General features: G+C 41.2%; 1 protein-coding gene across 5 annotated transcripts in view; it reads left to right on the forward strand.

Moving 5' to 3' along the window:
• LOC126297857 (protein sickie) overlaps window positions 1–16,623 on the forward strand; it is a 1,116,277-nt gene that overhangs the window by 304,520 nt on the left and 795,134 nt on the right. For all 5 annotated transcript variants that reach the window (XM_049989129.1, XM_049989128.1, XM_049989130.1 and 2 more), the window contains exon 3: window positions 10,533–10,585. In XM_049989129.1, coding sequence (XP_049845086.1) covers window positions 10,533–10,585 — 53 coding nt within the window. The remainder of the gene's footprint in view (window positions 1–10,532; window positions 10,586–16,623) is intronic.

The following is a 16,623-nucleotide window of genomic DNA, read 5'->3' on the forward strand; positions in this document are numbered from 1 at the left end:
TGAAGCGATTAAGATAGTTGTTACAAGCTGTTGGTAGCTTGGTTCAGTAAACGCCAGCCAATTAAAAAATAAATAAAATAAAAGAGGCTAACCAAAATACCGTAAAGAAAGAATCGAGAAAATTATTTTATGAATCAGCAGCGTCTGTTGCTCGATAACGCTGAGTGTATGACGGGAACAGCAAGGCTCTCAGAATTTCAGGGTTCTGATGGCATTAGGATCAGTCGAAAATGGACGAATGTCACAAAACTGGCAACAGGTGGCAACAGCTTCGGGGTCCAAGCGCCATCCTAAAGCAAGGATGTCTCGTCGGCTTTCCAACCCTGGATGAGGAAAAAGAGAACTTGTTCCGCCTGACAGTGAAAGACTGTTAAGTAAAAAAATTATAAGCGCATCATTGAAAAAATACACCACTACGACTGCAGTAACCCCTTTCTGTCCTTTTTCTTGCAATCCAGGCCTCTCATGACTTATTTTTTATAAAGCTGGTATATGTCTCGTTTAGTATTTGCGAGTTGATCTTTTATCCTTTGTTATGTGATCCATAAGAAGAATCCCTTCCGAATTCCAGAACTCTTCCCATAAACTATCTGCGAAGATACCAGGGCACAGGTCTACCGTTTTCCGTCGAGTGGTTTAATTCCTGTTTGATTTCCGTCCATAAGAAACAATCATTCGACGGCTCGGTATTCCACTCCAGCAGCCTGAACCAACGACAACACAACTACTTTAAAAATACATTATACAGGGTGGTCCATTGATAGTGATCGGGCCAAATATCTCATGAAATAAGCATCAAACGAAAAAACTACAATGACCGAAACTCATCTAGCTTGAAGGGGGAAACCAGATGGCGCTATGGTTGACTCGCTAGATGGCGCTGTCATAGTTCAACGGATATCAACTGAGATTTTTTTGAATACGGACCCCCATTTTTATTACATATTCGTGTAGTACGTAAAGAAATATGAACATTTTAGTTGTACCACTTTTTTCGCTTTGTGATAGATGTAGCCGTAATAGTCACAAACGTATAAGTACGTGGTATCACGTAACATTCCGCCAGTACGACGGTATTTGCTTTGTGATACACTACCCTTGTTAAAATGGACCGTTTACCAATTGCAGAAAAGGTCGATAACGTGTTTCTGTATGGCTATTGTGATCAAAATGCCCAACGGGCGTGTGCCATGTGTTCTGCTCGGTATGCTGGAAGACATCATCCAAGTGTCCGGACCGTTGGTCGGATAGTTGATGATCCCAAGTAGGTGTTTTAGCTGCTGTCGCGGCTAATCAGCACATCAGTAGCAGACAAACTGCGCGAGAATCTCAGAAACGTCGGTGTTGAAAATGCTACATCAACATAGATTGCACCCGTACCATATGTCTATGCACCAGGAATTGCATGGCGACTACTTTGAACGTAGTGTACAGTACTGCCACTGGGCGCAAGAGAAATTACGGGACGATGACAGATTTTTTGCACGCGTTCTATTTAGCGACGAAGCGTCATTCACCAACAACGGAAACGTATACAGGAATAATATGCACTATTAGCCGTTGGAAAATCCTCGATGGCTGCGACATGTGAAACATCAGCAACCTTGGCGGGTTAATGTATGATGCGGCATTATGGGAGGAAGGATAATTGGCCCCATTTTATCGATGAGAATCTAAATTTGTGCAATGTATGCTGATTTCCTACGTAGTGTTCTACCGATGTTTCACTGCATGACAGAATGGCGATGTACTTCCAACATGATGGATGTCCGGCACATAGCTCGCGTGCGGTTGAAGCGGTATTGAATAGCATATTTCATGACAGGTGGATTGGTCGTCGAAGCACCATACCGTGGCCCTCACGTTCACCGGATCTGACGTCCCCGGATTTATTTCTGTGGGCAAAGTTGAAGGATATTTGCTATTGTGATACACCGACAACGCCTGACAACATCCGTCAGCGCATTTACAATGCATGTGCGAGCATTACGGAAGGCGAACTACCCGCTGTTGAGAGGAATGTCGTTACACGTATTGCCAAATGCACTGATGTTGACGGACATCATTTTGAGCATTTATTGCATTGATGTTGTATTTACGCTGTAACAGCATGCGCTCTCATAAATGATAAGTTCATAAGGGAACATGTATCACATTGGAACAACCGAAATAAAATGTTCAAACTTACCTACGTTCTGTATTTTAATTTAAAAAACCTACCTGTTACCAACTGTTCGTCTAAAATTGTGAGCCATATGATTGTGACTATTACAGCGCCATCTATCACAAGGCGGAAAAAATTGTCCAACTAATACATTCATATTTCTTTACGTACTACACGAATATGGGGGGGTTCCTATTCAATAAAAAAACGTTTATATCCGTTTGACCTATGGCAGCGCCATCTAGCAGGCCAAGCATAGCGCCAACTGGTTTCCCCTTCAAGTTACACAAGTTTCGTTCTTTATAGTTTTTTTTCGTTTGACGCTTATTTCGTGAGGTATTTGGCCCGGTCACGATCAATGGACCACCCTGTAGAGTGTATACACTATCATAAATACATGAAGAACCTAATTAATTAAACTGTTTTGCTGACCACGTTGACTGTACGATTTACCAACATAACAGAAACGAAATTTAACTGATATTTACACTATTTTAGTACTAGTCCGAGAAATTGTTACCTTTCCTTCATATCTGGAATAAGCTGGAACCATAACAGACAACGGTAAGCCTCAGACGTGGTTAACGGTTCGGCTCATATTTAGGAAAAATCTCGTGTGTACAACCTAAATTGAAGGATTCTAGGACATTTATTTCAAAAGAACCTGTTTTCGAGAAAACTGCTGCTAAAGTTTATGACACACAATCGACCAGAACTGACAGATAACTAAAAACTGAGTAGTTCTCAGTAATATACATTCGGTCCGCAAACGCATATTTTCCTAGAAATCGAGGAAAGGGTCTTTTTCGACTGTCGCTCATGTACCCATAAGGTTGTTTTTGTTGTAGTCTTAAGTAAAGAGACTCATGCAGCTCTCCACCCCATTCTATCCTGCGCAAGCATCTTTATCTCCGAATAACTACTGCAACCTATATTCTTCTGAATCTTCTTACTGTATTCATCTCTTGGTCTCGCTCTACGATTTTTACCACCGACGCTTCCCTCCAGCACTAAATTCGTGATCAGTTGATATCACAGAATGTGTCCTACCATCCGATCCCTTCTCCTAGTCAGTTTGTGCCACAAACTTTTTAATATCTTTGCTCCCCAATTCTGTTCAGTACCTCCTCATTAATTATATGAACTACCCACCTAATCTTTAGCATTGTTATGTAAAACCACATTTCAAAATCTGTCATCTCGTTGTCTAAACTGTTTAGCGTCCATATTACACTTCCATACATGGCTACACTCCACACAAATACTTTCTGACACTTAAGTCTGTACTCGATGTTAACAAATTTCTCTTCGCTATTTCATCTCGCAAGGCTACCCATTCTTCTTCTTCTACTGTATTACTTTCCCCTCTTCTTATCAATAGCTCCCTAATGCTTCTCTTAAAATCTGTAAAGCCCCTAGTTCCTTCAATTTATCTAGGTCCCATCTCCTTAAATGTCTACCTCATTGCAGTTTCTTCAGTTTTAATCTACAATGCTTAATCAATAAATTGTGATCAGAATCCACATCTGCTACTAGAAATGTCTTACAGTTCAAAACTGGATCCGAAATCTCTGTCTTAATACTATATAATCAATCTGAAACATTCCGGTGTCTGCAGGTCTCTTCCACGTAATCAACTTTCTTTCATGATTCAAAATTCTACCAGGCGGCTTCGTCTTTCATTCCTTTCCCCAAGTCCATATTCAAAACAATGGTTGAAATGGCTCTAAGCACTATGGGACTTAACATCTGAGTCCCCTAGACTTAGAACTACTTAAACCTAATTAACCTAAGGACGGCACACACATCCATGCCCGAGGCAGGATTCGAACCTGCGACCGTCGCAGGAGCTCGGTTCCGGACTCAAGCGCCTAGAACCGCTAGGCCACAGCGGCCGGCAGTCTATATTCACCTATTGTTTTTCCTACTGTCGAATACCAGTCCCCCATAACTATTAAATTTTAATCTCCCTTACCTATCTGAATAATTTCTTTAAGTCATTATACTTTTCTTCCACTTCTTGTTGGTATAAAAACCTGTACTACTGTGGTGGGTGTGGGCTTACGATTCATAGCGTAATTCATGATCAGCTTTTAGCGTCGATTTTTCAGACAATGTTATCGTATGCGTACTTGCATCAAAGTTAATTCCAGAAAATGAAATATTTTAAAATATAAACAAAGTATATTTTTCTTCGAATCTTCGGACGGAACGATGTATTTACGGAAAGACTACTTTCGTTAGATGCTCTTTGTGCCTTGGGTGTATTTACTTTAAATATTTATATGATATGTACCATCCAACTAGTTGTTCGAAGGAAATTGCGGACATGTAAGAGAGTGAGTGCAAGAGGCCTAGTAAAGCGACCAAAATCAAATTTTTAATTCTTCACTAATCCAAGTTGCTTGAGAAATTTGTTTGCGTACGAAGTTATCCCCTATCGCTTTATGTATCATATTAACCCTCTGAAACCTACCTATTTCGAAAGGGACAAAACAAAAAAAATGCAAACTGCAACTGGGAATCCAACACAGGTTCGCCGCTCCGAAGAGAAAATACGCGTTTGTTGATAAAAAATGCTTAACTTTCTATTTTCTGTGCATCCCGTCAATTCTGAGTCGATTGCGGGCCGTGAACTATAGCTGTAATTTTCTCAAAAACGCGGCGTTGTTGAGGGACAATATCTTAGTCTTTCATTTCAGGTTGTACACAGACGACTTACAATACGTGAACCGAATCGGTTGGGCGTGCCTGAATGCCTTCCCCTTGTGAGCGCTATTGTGTCCGTCCATTAAATAGTTGGGAACAGAAATTGCTTGAAAAGCGACCAAGGTGTGCACAAAAGACAGAGCCATTTCATCAAGACAAAACTACAGCATGTTCGGCATTGGCCATATTGGCGAAAGTGCACAATCGGAATTAGAACTGAAATATCCAGAAAAAGAACTTTTTCCTTGAAGCTAGTTACGCAAACGTGAATGTTGCAGACGTTTTAATATAACCATTAAAGAAAATTTTTCTTTCGTGCTAATATATATTGCTGAGGAGTATTCAAAAGACACTATGTAAATATTTAATGCTTATACATAGGTTTCCAGCGTAGTTAGCTTCTAATAACTCTTGTTCCACTAATAACTAATAACCTCTAACAGCTGTAAGTATAAAAATTGGTGTTGAAAAGATCAGCGTATATTTTACATAAATAACATAAGCGTGATATAGCGTAATAAAGTCGTTTAAATCCAGTTTTCTTGTAAATTTTAAGGTTGAAACGCAGTTTGGTACTGAAAATTGCTTCTCATCTCTTTCGCAATATGCTGCAGGACTCTGTGATACACATATGACTGCATAATACGGCCGGCCGCGGTGGTCTCGCGGTTCTAGGCGCGCAGTCCGGAACCGTGCGACTGCTACGGTCGCAGTCTCGAATCCTGCCTCGGGCATGGATGTGTGTGATGTCCTTAGGTTATTTAGGTTTAAGTAGTTCTACGTTCTAGGGGACTAATGACCACAGCAGTTGAGTCCCATAGTGCTCAGAGCCATTTGAACCATTTTTGCATAATACGTCAGAAAGGCCTATGGTACAATCCAGAAATCAAGGAAGAAGCTAATAAAGAGCAACTGCAAAGGATGGATTATACAGGTCTGACGAAATTGAAGAGAGTTTAAAATAGATGAAAACCCGAAAATCACCAGGACTAGGTGGAATAGTACCGAACTGATTAAATACGAGGGAATTCTCTTAGGATTAAGAATGCTGCAGCTTTTTGACACGTACTGGATAAAATATGTGATTACAGAGGAATGGAAAATAGTGCAAGTTTTTCAATGTACAGGGTGGACCAGTTTAATACATAACGGGGATAGAGATATAATTCAGCAAAATGTTTTAGATAAATGTTATAGATGGCTAAGAGGGTTACTATTTGCTTCTAATAACTGTGAGCTTGAATGTGATTTTCAAGGCGATTTGAAGACGAAATAAATTTTTTAATGAGAACTCTAATTTTTTATTTAAGATTTGAAAAAATCTGTATATTTTACGTATAAAATGATACATTATTCATGGTCATCGCAAGGTTCAATGAATGCCAAATAAGCAAATATGTTTTTAGTTCTAATAGGGATTAATTCGAAAGAGAGGAGCGATCCAACAATATAGACTGTCAGATCCAAACTGGAAGGGGCGTAAGGATTCAAATGACTCTGAGCACAATGGGGCTTAACTGCTGAGGTGATCAGTCCCTTAGAACTTAGAACTACTTAAACCTAACTAACCTAAGGACATCACACACATTCAAGCCCGAGACAGGATTCGAACCTGCCACCGGGGCCGACCGGGCGTAAGGAGTCACGTATTATTACTAATAATCATGATCTGGAAGGCACCTACCGAAGGTCATTCGGAGGTTGAGTTTTGTTTCACCGAAACCTCTATTTGTGACGTCGGATTTGCAAAGAGCGAAGAGAGATTTGAACTTATAAGTTTTAATTGAGGTGTTTATTGGAAATGATAAGTACATCACAACGTATAAATGTTACTTCGACATTTTCAAGACAGAACAAATATAAATAAATCATAGAGCATTGATTAAAAGCCGCTGAGTGCATTCCCTCGCCTCTCATTCCTGTGGTTGCCCCTTCCAGTTTGTATTTAACACTGTATGTTGCTATATCCCTCTTCTATCCCGAGTTAATCCCTACTAGACCTAAAACATATTTTATTTGATCTTTATCAAACCTTGCAATAGTCTTGAATAATGTATCATTTTATACGTAAAGCTTTCCGCTCTTTCCAAATCTTAAGTCAGATACTGGGTTCCCATTAAAGAAAATCACTTTAATTTCCAAATGACCTTGGAAATCACGTTCAAAGTCCCAGCCAATCGAAGAAATGCTTGACACTCTTTGCAACCTAATCCTTTTATCTAAAACATTTTGCTGTACCTCATAGTTTTCCCGAGTTATTCCCCATTATGGATTAAAATGGTCCACCCCGTATAAGAAACGCGAAAGAAGTAATACATCTAACAACAGAAGTAAAAATATTCTCAACACTGCATACAAAACCTACAGTAAAAAATAAATGAAAAGGTGCAATATATCTGGGACGTAATTTTAATGGACGAACAAGCAGCTTTCCGAAAGCGAACATTATACCGTACATAACTGATGTGTTAGTACTGAAACAGATAATGCGAAAGAGACGAGAATTTAATCTGGAAATTCGCCTAGAATTTGTGGACGAGGCAAAACCATTTGACACATTTCACAGAGATAATCTGCGGGTAATAATGCAAAAAATAGGAACTCCTAAACATCTTATCCAAATCGCTAAAAGCCTATATATGGTAACCAGAATTAGAACTGGCACTGATAAAGAGATATAGTCCGAAATACAAGGGTGTAGCTAGTCTCCAACATTATTCAATATCTGTATAGATGAACACGATTAGAGAATGGAAAACACATACAACACCATCAGGCGTAAGTATTGGGAAGCATAAACATACGAGGGCGTACTAGCAAATAATGCCTCCCAAGTTTTTATGTTAAAATTCTTAAATATTTTTAAATAAAACAAACCTTGTTAACATTCTCCGTATTTATTTTTCTTGTCTACCTACTTGCAGCCGTATGTCGATACAGGGCTCAGAGTTGTAGTGTGTAACATGGCGGTGAGTAACGTAACTATGTCGGTGCGTGAGAAACAGCGTGCTGTAGTCCCTTAGACAACTGAAAGCACGGATTCGATTCACTGTCATCGATCTTTCTCCATACAGTCCCTAGTTGGACCCAGTAGATTTTTATCTGTTTCCAAAACTTAAAGAACACCTTCAGGAACTTCATTTTGATAGCGATGAAGCCGCACAAGGGGGAAGATTGTGGCTCTGTCAGCAAAGTCAAACACTCTTCAGTGACGGTATTAACAAACTGGTCTCGCACTGGGGGAATGTCTTCGCCGCCAACGTGACTATATTGAGAAATAAATGTGTAGACATGAAGAACAAGGAGTAGACATCACAGAAACTAAATGAGGCAAGTGTCAGCTACAGGCTGAATATACCTGCAAATGAAACTGAAACCGTGGCCATTATCGGTTTTGAAACTGTACGAACAAAAGCAGTCCTCAGTAATAAAACGATAGCACAGATAATCCGTTTCAGTTATTTAAGATGCGACATTTCATATGATGAAGATATGGATATACAGAGAAAACTTATTCGTACCAAGTTATATGTGGAACAGTAAGACCACTTAAGGGTAAAAGAGAGATAACTAAACTTTTATATAGTCATGGCAGTTTCCACTTTTTGTTTTATGGGGCGGAAAATGTGGCACTGAGAAATAAAGATTTACGGGAACTAAAAGAGTCAAAAATTAAATTCCGAAGATTTGTGAAAGGCTGCACTAGGAAAGACAAAATTACAAACGAATTAATAAGTGAATAATTAGGGATGTAGTCAATAACACAATAACACAAATTGCAATCGAGTACAAAGAGAAATGGAGAGACCAGGTGCTTCGTATGTCACCATTAACCCAACTACGAACAGATTACAAACCATGGGGTAAGAGAAGTGTGGGAAGACCGACGAAGAGATGGCGAGGCCGGAACAGGCCCTAGGCCTAAACCTGGAATGTCACAAGAGGAAGACACTGCGCCAGTGTGGTGTACAATTCCTGCGTTGTTTTAGTATAGTTTCCTTTCAGTACCATCTCATATTAAAATTGTGGGTTTGGGACAGATAGTAAAGCAGCGAAATACAGCTGTGGGAATCTTCTTACTGAAAAGTTAACAAACCATCTCTAACAAAATCTTTATGAATGACATCACACTTCTGATACCACCGACTATCCATCGTTCACAGCACAGTTTCTGGAGTATTCGTGAGACAACCTGATCTTAATGAGTCTGGGAAGTACCCTTCTGTTTGAATGGGGCGTTAAATACTGATTTCCACCAAAACACAATGTCCTGTTGCGCCTCCACCACAACATTGTGGGACGTATTTAAGTGCGACTTATTTAAGATATCACAGCAACTTCCTCTTTATTTGGCACCCGTCGATCTGGATTGGTTATTAGGGGAATTTCTGTTAGAAATATGACTGTTGGTTCAGGGCTATTTATAAGCTTTTTCAGGGTATTTGCAAAGTACTTTGCATTTCTTTTTTTTCTGGTCGTTAAGTGTCAAATCCCTGTTTTCGTTCTTCGAGCAAACATTTTGGGGCTGGTACCTATTTGCCACTGTTTTGAAAGTTTTATAAAAATTTCTGGTATTGTTACTAATTGTTCTTCTGAATTTTCTCTCGTCCCCTAAGTGTGCATTAAGATCTTTCATTAGAATTTTCACGTGTTTTTGTGGAATTTTAGAGATTACGTTTTATCCCACCTCCGAAGACTTATTTACCTTTACTACATGCCTTCTAGTTTCTTGGTTGATCAGCAAATATGCATAAATTGCTATGCACATTTTATTTGCATATTTCAAGGAAGCTGTTATTAATCTGTTACACGTCTTACTTTGATTACGGTACTAAGAATGTCGCCTGAAACCGCGAATGCGACCTCCAGATGGGGAACAATTTTAAGGATTCTTTTGTCTGTTTACATTTTGAACCAGCAGTAATTTACAAGATCCATGTTGTTCTCACGTGGCGATCTTGTTTCTTGCTTGACTAAAATTTGAAACTCTATTTCTTTAAATGTTTCTTCTAATCTGTAGTGCTCTCCTGGTTTTAGGAGTCAGTTAATGTTGTTTGTACCAAACAAAGCTTTGATTTTGGGGTTGAGTTCGCAAGCGGTCTTCGCTTGCTTCTCACTTGGGATATAAAGCCACAGCCTAGAGTTCTCAGAATCTGAAAGACTAGTTGCAGCACTGATGGCGGAGGATTTATTATCTATTGGGATAATTTGGGATTACTTGGAACTACAGAGTTGAGATTGTAAAGATAGTTCAGTAGTTAAGCTTGGAGGCGTTAAATCAAGAATTTTAACGTCTGGTCACACCTGTGGTGAACACACATCGACCACATTGTCACTTGATCCAAGTCAAACGCAATGTGACTTTGTAAATGCGATACCTCTTTTACTAGTTTCGCCGTACTCTCCATCTTCGCTACCGTTGAGGTCTCCGCTGTCATCCTGGCAATGTTCCCTCACGCTGTTCTGTCACACGGGCCAGGTAAACCGTGGTTCTTTAAAGACGTTGTTTTTCCTTCCCCTCCTCCTTTCTCATCACTTTCAGGATGAAATCCTGGCCTTGGAATTAGTAAAGTAGATTTGACGAGACTATAACTATATTTTATAAATCAGTTTCACTAGCTGTAAAAATAATACTTAATTGTACATGTTTTTGTTGCAGCTAACCACAAAGTCGCAGACATTAACAGAAAACCCAAGAACTCTTCCCAGATGGTGAGTTCAATGTCGTTCAGTAATTTATATATTTATATAATATTTTTTGATAATACTAATCGCTATGTTTCGAAAGTTTTACCCTTTATCGTGATGTGTACACAAATAAACCGAACGAGGCATTTGACTCAGTAAGACATTTCACTCACATACATTATAGGATTTTCATTTTTTAGCTGACGCCGTTAACTAGAAATTTATGGAAGAATGCTAAATCACCATTTATTTATTGCTTTAGTAGTCCTAAACCATTTCATTCTGGAAACATTGTCAGTGAAAACTGCACATTTTTAGCCCGACTGGTTAATAATGTCAGGGCCTGAAAATTTGTATTTTCGTTCTTACCTACATCATATCCTCAAAATACGTTTAGAAAATAATGAGTTACCAGAAGTGGATTTAAATGTTTGTCCATTCACTGAAGTATTAGGTGCGTCGTGTATGTGTGTGTGTGAATTCCTAAGGGACCAAACTGCTGAGGTTATCGGTTCACAGACTTATACACCATTTAAACTAACTTATACAAGGAACAACACCCACCCACCCACCCATCCACCCACACTCACACACACACACACAAACACAACACACACACACACACACACACACACACACACACACACACACACACACACACACGAGGGAGCACCTACGGCAGGAGGGGCCGCGCAATCCGTGACATGGCGCCTCAAACCGGCGGCCACTTCGCGCGGCGCGTCGCGTTTTTGAGTTGAATACTTTCGTGAGATGCGCCACAAGTGCTTGTTGATAAACTTCCGTCTAGGTGAACGGACTGCAATCTGCCTATCAAGAAATTAAAAAAAAATTATATATTTCATATTTATGTATTTCCCTTCGCAAGTGTCGGAATAGGGTTAGGTTTTCCGTGATTTTCCTACAAAAAACTATGTACCGACGGGGAAACTGTGTACCGACTGAGTGTTTGGTAGCAGAGCAGTGTACAGTATATGGAGGCACCCCATTTTACCGAGAGTTTCTACGTGCCAAATGTAGTTTTATGAGTAGTGTGTATTGTGTTGCAGTAAATATTTATATGACGTGTTGGCCTTCAGTTTGTACGGCGATGGCATTGGTTGTGTGCCTTGGACTTGTTGCAGCGTGAAATTTGTGTAGACTGTTTCTAGGGAAGCAATGGATAACGCAGATTATAATGGAGTTTGAAACCACCTCGTCTCGACGATACTGACTTCTTTCTATTCGTGGCAATGTCAGCTTCCATAATGATTCATCTACTGTTCAAATGTGTGTGAAATCTTATGGGACTTAACTGCTAATATCATCAGTCCCTAAGCTTACACACTACTTAACCTTAATTATCCTAAGGACAAACACACACACCCATGCCCGAGGGAGGATTCGAACCTCCGGCGGGACCAGCAGCACAGTCCATGACTGCAGCGCCTGAGACCGCTCGGCTAATCCCGCGCGGCGATTTCCGTACATCGCTCCAGGCAAATGCCAGGATGGTTCCCTTGAAACGCGCAGCCGCTTTCCTTCCCCATCATTCCGTAAGCTGATCTTGTGTTCCGCCTGTAATGACCGCGTTGTTGATAGGATGTTAAACTCTAACCTTCCTTCCGTCCTTTCCTTCCTTCCTTCGGAATAAGACAGAAGCAGGTTTTTTTTTTTTTTTTCAATTGGAAGGAACACCAAATCGTACTGCATATCTTAACCGAGGGTTTTCAGAATTATGAGTGTTAAAGGACACGACTGCTTCAGGCAGAAGAAGACAGAAGTCTCGAACGCTAGGTATTCAGCAGTCTCTTTATCAACAAGCACTTGTGGCGCATCTCACGAAAGTATTCAACTCACATACACGACTCGCCACGTGTGTGGCCGCGCGGTTTGAGGCGCCATGTCACGGATTGCGCGGCCCCTCCTGCCGTAGGTGCTCCCTCGGGTGTGTGTGTGTGTGTGTGTGTGTGTGTGTGTGTGTGCGTGTGTGTGTGTGTTTTGTTCCTAGTGTAAGTTAGTTTAAATAGTGTATAAGTCTATAAATTTGCCTTCTTATAGTTGACTTCTTCATCGTGGTCACTGACTTGTTTTGATCGATTATTTTAAATAATAAGTCTTTTGATTTCCGTGATTGTATCAAAATTTTTGTCCGCTTGTGAAACGCGTGAATTGGTGCAAAATAATTGTGGCGTTATCTTCCCACTCTGCTCGATGCTGCTTCATGTTTTCCACGGTTTCCCAAAATCACGTCACACGAATGGCGGATGGTTCTCTCAATAAGGCCATGATTCATTGCCTTCTTCACCCTTGCTCAAATGAACGAGTACTCCACCTCTTTTTATGTCGACGTCGACGATACGTTAAACTCTGATCTTGAGTGTTATTTTCTTGCCGCGTCTTGGGGTTTATACTGTTGAAGTAATAATTTATTACGCAGTACTGAAAAATTGACCAATCTGCGTCGTCAGTAGTCAGCGTTATATATATTATTGTCTCAACTTTACCAATTGCTATGTAGTTTGTTTTTGGTGGCTACAGAGTAAACGTTAATGGTACCAAGCCACTGTACGTAGATGCAGTAGCAACGCAGAAACCGTGCATGCATTCGTATTAACTTTATGCTAAGCAGCGCCAGCTGCATGAGCTAGAATCACAGAAATGACCCCCTCCCCCCTCTCTGCCTTCGGATATTTCTAACGTTAATGCCATCAGGACACGCCCGTCGCTACGTTTTAAATACCCTCACGGACCTCTTCCACGTCCATGACTCAGCTGCGTTTTTTGCTCCGCTAACGTGACCCATAATTAATAGCTGTCAGCATCACGAAACAAGAAACAACTTGCAACACTTCCACAGGGCGTGTGGACTGTCGTTTTTGTTATCCTGCTTGAGTGGCGTTGTCTATTAATGTGCAAGTGTGTGTGTGTGTGTGTGTGTGTGTGTGTGTGTGTAATAACTGCCAATTAACACGTTAGTGAAACTTGGCCTTTCATTCACTACTTTTTGATGTGAAGAACACTATCAATAATCTGATAAGTCCGTTGTTACAGACTTTCTGTAAAGCAGAACAATCTCCTTCCATCATTAAGTGCACACGAAGATCTTTCGTATAATATCTACAGGTGTCGTACTCTGCTCCTCATGAATTAATGAGTATAAGAAGGAAACTATCCTTGATCCAGTAGAATAAAAATTATTGTACAATGCAGTGATGTGTGAACCCTGCCGCCTATTAAGGCTATCTGTCCGCAAAATTCTGCATTTGTGTACAATCGATGAAACAATAGCGTCTAACAAACAACATGTAAGAAGCAACACCGTGTAACAAACCAGCACACTCGCAGAAGTCATAAATGGGATACTAGTTAACAGAAGCTAAACATGTGCTTGAAGAAATACGATGGTGTGATGAAAAGCAATGCCTCCGAATTTTTTATGTGAAAACTCTTAAGGATTTTTAAATAAAACAAACGTTATTAATGTTCTGCGTCTTTATTCTTCATATCTACATTTTGCAGCCCTCTGCCGCTAGAGGGCTCCGAATTGTAGCTCAGTTGGTAGAGCGCTTGCTCGCGATAGGGGAAGGTCGCGAGTTCCAGTCCCGTTCCGGCATATAGTTTTAATCTGCGCAGTCTCGTCCGCAGACTGAAGATGCAGTTTCGAAACAATCCCCCAGGCAATGGCTAAGCCATGTCTCCGCAATATTCCTTCTTCCAGAAGTGCGAGTACCACAAGTTTCGCAGGAGACCTTTAGAGCTGTTTATACAGCATATAGCCAAGTCATACTTCGTCGGTAGTACACCATCATGTACCTTGAAACACAAGAAGGACTTTTACCACGAAAAATGTGATACTTGCAAATAAACTGAGTTTATTTAATGTCTTAACATTTTAGCTGTCTTGAAAATGGAAAAAATTGTGTTATTTTCCTACATCTTCTATTTCAAATTGTATATATCTTGTATCTGGTTTTTGATGATACCTCTGCTTATCTTCACGACACTTACTGACTGTATGTGTATAGCGGAGTGATAATGTAGCAGACAGACCATTAACCTTAGAACACGAAAGGGGGGAGGGGGGGGGGGGGGGAAGTGTTACATTGCTACTGAACCATCGTAAAGTTTATTACTCCACATTTTATTCAAAGGGAAACATAATTTATAGGTTATACATTAGTTAATTACATTATTAGACCTCCACCCATATGTTACATACCAAATTAAGTCAAAATGCTCCGTTTTAAACCCTACTTAAATCTTAAATTTTACGAGTCTTTGGATATATAGGATTAAATACAGTACTGACAAGATTTTCTCGACTGCAACTCCTTTAAATGTCAACTGATTTTTTGTAATTACAGAAAAAGACTGAAAAAATAAAAAGTGAATTCCAGAGTAAAAAATAGAATAAGAACATGTACGAAACTTGTGTTACAGAGTTGGCTAGAGGTGAAGATCTGAAAACTGTCGCAAAGTACAACACTCTCCCCCACTTACTGAGTCGTATTTCTCTAAGTAGGAGTTGTTGTGTTTTCGTACGTTCTTCCATTATTGCATAGTCGTGCAAATGTGGAGTTTTAATGAAGTGATTAAAACACAGCAGAATGGAACAGCTAGTAGCAAAGGCTTTGGTGATGTGATCACAGTGGTTCTTGATATTGGACTATTGGTTTGCACATACGCCAAAAACGAAGTAGCACTTCCACGAGATACCTTTATAACTTGTACCCACTGTTCCATTCCTCATTGTCTTAATTACATCATTGAAACTTCGTATTTGTCCCTCTATGACGTATAAGAGAAGGGCACACGACAACACAACAGTTTCCATTCTCAGAATAATTACTTTCTAAGAACTCTGTGTGGTAAATTATACACTCCTGGAAATTGAAATAAGAACACCGTGAATTCATTGTCCCAGGAAGGGGAAACTTTATTGACACATTCCTGGGGTCAGATACATCACATGATCACACTGACAGAACCACAGGCACATAGACACAGGCAACAGAGCATGCACAATGTCGGCACTAGTACAGTGTATATCCACCTTTCGCAGCAATGCAGGCTGCTATTCTCCCACGGAGACGATCGTAGAGATGCTGGATGTAGTCCTGTGGAACGGCTTGCCATGCCATTTCCACCTGGCGCCTCAGTTGGACCAGCGTTCGTGTGGACGTGCAGACCGCGTGAGACGAAGCTTCATCCAGTCCCAAACATGCTCAATGGGGGACAGATCCGGAGATCTTGCTGGCCAGGGTAGTTGACTTACACCTTCTACAGCACGTTGGGTGGCACGGGATACATGCGGACGTGCATTGTCCTGTTGGAACAGCAAGTTCCCTTGCCGGTCTAGGAATGGTAGAACGATGGGTTGGATGTACCGTGCACTATTCAGTGTCCCCTCGACGATCACCAGAGGTGTACGGCCAGTGTAGGAGATCGCTCCCCACACCATGATGCCGGGTGTTGGCCCTGTGTGCCTCGGTAGTATGCAGTCCTGATTGTGGCGCTCACCTGCACAGCGCCAAACACGCATACGACCATCATTGGCACCAAGGCAGAAGCGACTCTCATCGCTGAAGACGACACGTCTCCATTCGTCCCTCCATTCACGCCTGTCGCGACACCACTGGAGGCGGGCTGCACGATGTTGGGGCGTGAGCGGAAGACGGTCTAACGGTGTGCGGGACCGTAGCCCAGCTTCATGGAGACGGTTGCGAATGGTCCTCGCCCATACCCCAGGAGCAACAGTGTCCCTAATTTGCTGGGAAGTGACGGTGCGGTCCCCTACGGCACTGCGTAGGATCCTACGGTCTTGGCGTGCATCCGTGCGTCGCTGCGGTCCGGTCCAAGGTCGACGGGCACGTGCACCTTCCGCCGACCACTGGCGACAACATCGATGTACTGTGGAGACCTCACGCCCCACGTGTTGAGCAATTCGGCGGTACGTCCATCCGGCATCCCGCATGCCCACTATACGCCCTCGCTCAAAGTCCGTCAACTGCACATACGGTTCACGTCCACGCTGTCGCGGCATGCTACCAGTGTTAAAGACT

Source organism: Schistocerca gregaria, chromosome X (assembly GCF_023897955.1).
Source record: "Schistocerca gregaria isolate iqSchGreg1 chromosome X, iqSchGreg1.2, whole genome shotgun sequence".
Taxonomy (NCBI): Eukaryota; Metazoa; Arthropoda; class Insecta; order Orthoptera; family Acrididae; genus Schistocerca; species Schistocerca gregaria.